Below are 7,400 nucleotides of genomic sequence, written 5' to 3' on the forward strand. Positions count from 1 at the left end.
AAACACTCGGACACTCAGGTCATTGGATGATACGGAGAGACAATGGAATAAAGCGGAGTTAAAGGGTTAAGGTTTGATTTATGACTTTATTGGCTTGTCAATGACTGTAGGGTTCTATGATTTTTTGGAAATCTGGTCACCAAATAGGTTTAGTAAACACATATGAAATTCCGAAAGAAAAAAATTTTGAGAGAAGTCATGCCATTGTTCAGGAGCTGACAAGAAATAGAAACCAGTAACATACCTGATACATAGTATAGTATTAACCTAACAATAGACTATGGTAATAGAGTACATGAGAAAGTGTTACCTCATCTGCCAGTGTCAGGAGCACACAACAATCTCTCTCCGGCTATTTATTACACTAAGGTTATTTCGAGAAGTGTCTCAGAGGAAACTGTGACTACAGAGACCAAAGCCCTGAGATAGAAGCAATCATCTAAACATGGAGTCATTAGTATCACAAAGATTACACTATCTTAGAAAATTGGTAGAACTTTTTGTGTTTCCTCTTAAATTCTTTGTCTAGGATTTTAAGTAGGCCATAAACCTCTGATTGGTCGGGAATAACAGGCCAATGAGCTATACAGGGCCACTTCCCGAAGCCCATACAAAGGGCCAGAAGAAGCGGACTTAGTTCTTCGTATAAAGGCCAGGCACCAATACTGCTGCTCAGCTCCTTAAAGGGATTCTACCATTAAAGCAACTTTTTTTCTAATTACCACGTTGGAATAGCCTTAAGAAAGGCTATTCGTCTCCTACCTTTAGATGTGGTCTCCGTCGCGCCGTTCCTTATAAATACCGGTGCTTACTGGTATGCTAATGAGGTCTCGGCAGCAATGGGGGCGTCCTTCTTCTTCATCTGCCTCCTCCCCTTGTTCTGTCGTCTTCTTTCTTCGTCATGTCTGACGCCTGCACAGTCGGCTCTGACAGCAGAGACCCTGTTAGAGCTGACTGTGCATGCTCAGTAAGGTCCGTACAGCCCTCTGACGCCTGGATGAGTTCACTCGCGCGGAGGGCTGTACGGACCTTACTGAGCATGCACAGTCGGCTCTAACAGGGTCTCTGCTGTCAGAGTCGACTGTGCAGGCATCAGACATGACGAAGAAAGAAGACGACAGAACAAGGGGAGGAGGCAGATGAAGAAGAAGGACGCCCCCATTGCTGCCGAGACCTCATTAGCATACCAGTAAGTACCGGTATTTATAAGGAACGGCGGGACGGAGACCACATCTAAAGGTAGGAGACGAATAGCCTTTCTTAAGGCTATCCCGACGTGGTAATTGGAAAAAAAGTTGCTTTAATGGTAGAATCCCTTTAAGGCTGTAATGGGAGATGAGCAGCTAATTCTAAGGATAGGCCATAAAAAACACTTTAAATGGTTTATTGGTCTCTTTGTGTACAGAGCAGCGACAGACTGTAATAAAGTATATTGTAAAGTTCATTCCCTTCACCTGTACTATAAAAAGTTTATTTACACTTCAATTTAAAAAAAAAAAAGTCACATATATATCAACTATATTGCTTTAAGGTTACCATGCTGACCTGGGAAACTTCTGCAGTGCCGGAGTTCTCTGAGCTTATTGAGAAGGCATAGTTAAACCCTCTTCCTCCTTGGCCAGGTGCCTGCTATTGGTTGTACCAAGTTTGGCATCCTAGGTGCTGACCCTTGGCTTGGTACTGGAAAACCAATTGTCTCCTAATTTTGTCTCTGACATTTCCGCTGAAATAGAACCCGATCAAGACCAATTGGAAACAAAATCCACAGATAAGCCCTTTAATGGATAGATTGCAACCCTTCAGATCTGGCACTGTGTCGCTCTGTGATTGTAAGCAGCCATGTTTTTCTGATCCTGGGTTTTTACATGTGTCTATTATTTGACCTTTACAAAACAGAAGTGCAGTTAAGCGCATTCTCTCATATTCTCCTAGTCCTTGACCATGTTGATACGGATTATTTACATATTTTAATGTTTTATCCAGTGAAAAAGATAATTCTAAAATAATGCCAAAAATTCATGCAAAACAGATGACACATGCAAATGACAAATGCATTAGGTAGTAAATTCGGGGGTCCCCATACAGACTCCCGGAACAGATTACCAAACACAGATGTGAACCAAGGGTAATATATAGTCTTACAGCACTGCACTCAGAGACAAAAAGAAAAAATTTCCACGTGGAATCCCAGAAATGTTAATAAATGTCAATCCAACCTGTGCCCCACAATGGAGGCAACTGAAAGTGCAATTGGCTGCACAAAGAATAAAAGTCATATGGTGACATACAAATAAAGAGGCCATGAAGTTGGAATTTTGGAAAATATGAAAAAAAGCGACCGAGTCTTAACACTTTAGCCACCGAGTGTCTTTAAGGGTTCATCATGTGGTGGAATCCGAACAAACATAGAAGACATGACACACGACAGACCCGAAAGGAGACACATTTGTCATTGTTTAAAGAATGAAGAGGAAATCTAATATTTAGAACTTTTAGCTGTCGTCTTTCTCCTTAGGTGCCACGTATACATGTGTGAACCTCTAGAAGATTTAAGCCATGTTCCTTTTTGGGAGAATGCACACCAACATGGCTAGAAGGTTGAAAAATTTTAGCCCAAAATTGATGCGCCACAGGGTGCCAAAGATGCACCACATTAATAAAGCTGGGAGTTTGTATATTTGCCGTTTTGGGTGAATCCCCTAACACCAAGCGAGTCCATGTCCGTGAATATCCCAAATTGAACGTGTGCACGGTTTGGTTTATAGGTTTGATCTCAGGTCTTTGATGTTCTCTGATATTTCTACCCGTTATAATCAGCCTATCATATTTATTCTATGATGTCCAGTTTTATATGAACCCTATGAATTGGAAAGTGTTGCCGGATACATCGGTGCTACAATGTATAACTAAAGATTCCTCTTAGTATCTGTGTACACATCCTTGTTTATTCGATCTGTCCTAAGTACTACCTTCGATGCTGTCCCAGGTATTATGGTTGATGTTGGAATCTGAGGTTGAACTTTTATTACACGTTTACTTATTGGAATATTTATTCTGTCAATGCATCCTTTTGGTTTCTATTGATCCAGAATATGTGGATATGTATTCTGCTGTTTGCATATTGCCATTCTAGCTGCATACAGATTTACCCTGCAGATGCTTTCTATTGAATTTGTACCATGTCGTGTAGTACAGTACCGACCCATTAGTGACCAACCCATAGACCTTCTACATTGGTCACCAATGGGTCTTATTCCAATGCAATGACTTTCTTTGCTTCCACAGAAGGGGAGGTCTTCTGTAACGTGTGTACTCACAGCCAGTTATCTATTCCTAGTTCCCGGGATCAGAAAACCTCAATACTTTAACCCTTTAGATGCCATAGTCAATAATGACCATACCATTTCAAGGCTCTATTAGGCATCGGCACCCCTGCGACCACGATGACATTTATCTATAACAGCCAGGGGCTTAATAAAGTCTCCCAGGTCTGTCTTCAATAAATCCTTATTAGGCCTGGCCAACTGTAACGTTGTAATGTTCCTCTCACAATGATTGTTGCGAAAAGAAAATGGCAGAACTGCCCTTTGTTGATTGTCGGCCACTGAAAAAGAAATGATCAAAAAGTCTACATTCCCAAAAATGGCACCAATAAAAAGTAAGGTCTGTCTGCAAGAAATAAACCCGTACACAAGTCTGTTGACAGTTCTAAAGTCATAGGTCTTAGAAAGTGGCGATGCAAAACCCCCCAAAAACATTCATCTATAGACCCCCATTTACTATTGTGGTTACAACGACACACATTGTAGCAAACATGGCTCATCCTTGGTGCAATGTGATACATTTAGTTACAAAGATTGGACGTGGATTCTTAGAAAGAGGGCATATGGCTTAAATGCTCCACCTGCGCCAACAATGTTCATATTTCCCACAATATTATATTTTGGAAAATATTCTGCCCCACATGTATTTTACTTAGAGGATAGTATGTTGTGTTATAACAGTAACCATAGAGGACTCAGAACAAATTGTTTGCCAGCACCATCAGTGGGACCCTAAAATAGTTGAGGACATCATCAATCATCATTATATCCATGGCTGGTCTTACATCCTCAGCTTAGATGTCTTTGCTTTCTTGAAGGTGTTTTGTAATGCCTTCCCTACGTCCTTATTTCTAAGGGTGTAAATGATGGGGTTAAGCATGGGTGTAATAACAGAATATAAGACAGATACAAGCTTGTTGGTGGAAACAGAAGAATCCGACTTGACCCGAATGTAGGTAAAGCTCATGCTTCCATAGTAGACGCAAACAACAACCAAGTGCGACGTACAAGTGGAAAAAGCCTTGTACCGGCCTTTAGAAGAAGGCATCTTAATAACAGTCCACGATATGCAGAAGTAGGAGATGAAGATGACCAGCATCGAGCTGATAAGAACAAAGGCCGATACAACCAAGTCTACAATTTCTTTCGGCTTGATATTTCCACAAGCCAATTTCAACACAGGAGAAGCGTCGCAAAAGTAATGGTCTACTTCATTGGGTCCGCAGAAGTTGAGTTGTGTCATGAACAAGATGGGAAGGACTGGAGTGAAGAGGCCACTTAGCCAGGAGACAATAAGAAGACACACGATATATTTATCCTGCATCGTGACAGCGTATCGTAGCGGATTACAAATGGCAACGTAACGGTCATAGGCCATGGCGGCTAAAAGAAAACATTCGGAGGCCCCCAAAAAGGTGAAAATAAAAAGCTGCGTGATACAGCCAACGTAAGAAATCTCCCGATTTCCAGTCATGATGTTGGTCAAAACATTGGGCAGAGTGGCGCTGATATACCAAATCTCCAAGAAGGAAAGGTTTCCCAGGAAAATGTACATTGGTTTCCAAAGTTTAGGGTCTCGTAAAACCAGTGCAAGAATTGCCAGATTCTCCAAGACGGTGAAGACATAGATTAGAAGGAGGAAGGAGAAGATGGCTATTTGGCAATGAGAACAGCTGGAAAATCCTGCAAGGAGGAAAGTACTTACTGTGGTCTTATTGGGCATTATAAATAAAGTTTCAAATTGCAGAAAATTCAGTTTATTGCAAATAACCAAATTGCAATTGAAAATAAATAGCAATAAATAATTTTTATTAGAGAGCTTTGCTTGGTACGGAGGTGTACAATGTGGGTAACGTCTGACCTGGAGATATAAGATATATATAATATTATATTTTCATAGTGACACATGATGATTTATAGCATATTAATAGTAATTGACTTAAAGGAACACGTCTGATGCCTAATACAGGATCTGAGGGCGCGGTGCAAAGATCAACAATATAGACTGTCCTCGCGGTATCGGTTTTGCCCAGGATGTTGCTTTTACCCCTTCCCATCGGTTTTCGTTTTCCAAAAACCATAACTTTTACTTTTTATGTTCATAGAGACCTATGAGGGCTTCATTTTTCCAGGACAAATTGTACTTTGCAATAGCACCATTGAATAGACTGTATGATATACTAGAAAACAAAAAAAAAAAAATGAACGGGGTGGAATTGGAGAAAAAATGTGTTTGCACAACTTTCTTACAGGCTTAGTTCTTGCAGTGTTCACTGTGCAGCCAAAATAATACGTCTGATGTCCTCTATGGGTGGGGTCGATGATGGGGATTATGGGGGTGTCAGATTTATATAATTTGTTTTAGGTTTTACAATGCTGCAAAACAGAAAACATTCTAATAGCGTTTTCCGGATGACATATGAGAAAGAATAGAATAGGTCTTCATTTTATGGTTGAGAAAGGGGCCCCTAGAGCCCAAAGCTAATAAATCTACGGGACTAAAGCTTTAGGGTGGGTTCACACCTGCGCCTGGTCTCCGCTTTGTGGGTTTTCGTCTTCTGCCTGAGAAACTGGACAGGAGATGGAAACCCAGCAGTCGCTGTCCGCCCGTGTTTTGTTTTTTAACCTGCATGTCCGACTTTGTGTCCGGTTAAAAAACTCGGTTTCACCGCGGAGCCCTGAAGACGCTCACGGGCGCTCACTTTGCAAACCCATTCAAATGAATGGGATTGAAAACTGACTGCTGGGTTTCCATCTCCTGTCCAGTTTCTCGGGCAAAAGACGGAAAATTGCAAAGTGGAGACCGGACACCTAAAATTGAGCCCTCATTCCCTTTGGTAGTTTGATTATTTTGCACCACAGCATGCTCACCTTGTTCTTGTGCCTTTCTCGAGCATGTCATCTGTGAGATCGCTGAAGGTTTGCGTCACAGGTATAAAAATCCCCAATATATTCAGCTATATCCTATACTAAGCTGATCTACTGCTAAGTACACGGTGCAAAAGTTTTAGTTACATTGTAAATCTGATGTAAGTGGATAACACGATATAAAACGATATAAGCCTTAGTGACAGCACAATGTACACGGATGTGCTCTAAAGTACAGCGAGCGCTTAGTATTTATAGACTCCTAAAACCCTGGAGAAACGCTCCGGGTGGATTATCACCAAAAGCTTTGTAATTAGTGCGGCACATGGCTATGTCCCTATAGAAATGGTGTGAATGCAATAAATCATGAGATGTAATAGAGATGTATAAAAGAGGGTTGTAAATACTGTTCTGATACATTCTATCAATATGCCTGCAGTGCCCCTACAGGGAAAATGAAGTATTACATGCTGCCCTTTGACCTTGGAGGTTTATCTGTGCAATAGATGGACATGGCAGGGCTTTCATTATTCAAAGAGGACTTTGTATCACCTCCACAAACGAGTTCTTTGTATCTGTTAATAGGTGTCGCTCCACTGATTCTGGCACAGTTGGAATATTTTCTCTAGCCCCCACCCTTCCCGTAATCAGTGCAGTTAGTTTTGGTGTCTTGTATGTTAATTACACTCACTAACGACACGTGGGTGGTGTCAGGCCGGAGCAGCTGTGACATTCTCCACCTCTGATTGGACACTTTAGTTATAACAGCACTGATTGCTCGGGAATGGCTTTGGACTTATCACAGCAATGAGTGGCAATCTGTGAGAGGAGGTACTGAAGGTACAAAAAAGTGGAAGCAAAAAGCTGCAACAAAATCCAGACTAGTGGAAAAATCCTGGAGAAAAGAAAGACCGGTGGGTGGAATTATATGAGAAACTGTAAAATGTCCGGTCCGAAGAATCCAAACAGACCAGAATTAATAAACTTCACTGTGGATTTGCAAATCTTCCCAGAACATTCCTCCATAGGTCAGCACATACATAGTATACCAATGAAGGACAAGGTTGTCAGCAGGGGCCCTACGTAATTTGTAAAGGTCACTCTGTGTGCCCACTGTCCATTGTGTTGGGGTTTGAGTTCCCTATATGTGCATGTGTGTTTGTCTTCTCTTGGAGCCAGTGGTAGAAGAGCCATCTTCAGTAATATCAG

The 7,400-nt window shown here is 41.4% G+C and overlaps 1 protein-coding gene across 1 annotated transcript; it reads right to left on the reverse strand.

Moving 5' to 3' along the window:
• Positions 1-4,104: 4,104 nt before the first annotated feature.
• LOC142185577 (olfactory receptor 6Q1-like) lies at positions 4,105-5,046 on the reverse strand. Its single transcript, XM_075261006.1, has one exon. It carries the CDS (start codon positions 5,044-5,046, stop codon positions 4,105-4,107), a length of 942 nt encoding a protein of 313 aa, XP_075117107.1.
• Positions 5,047-7,400: the final 2,354 nt, after the last annotated feature.

The sequence above is a fragment of the Leptodactylus fuscus genome, chromosome 11 (assembly GCF_031893055.1).
Source record: "Leptodactylus fuscus isolate aLepFus1 chromosome 11, aLepFus1.hap2, whole genome shotgun sequence".
NCBI lineage: Eukaryota > Metazoa > Chordata > Amphibia > Anura > Leptodactylidae > Leptodactylus > Leptodactylus fuscus.

What these genes read in the sequence shown, in the direction of transcription:
- LOC142185577 (XM_075261006.1), bottom strand. Translation starts at nt 5,046, where the DNA reads ATGCCCAATAAGACCACAGTAAGTACTTTCCTCCTTGCAGGATTTTCC.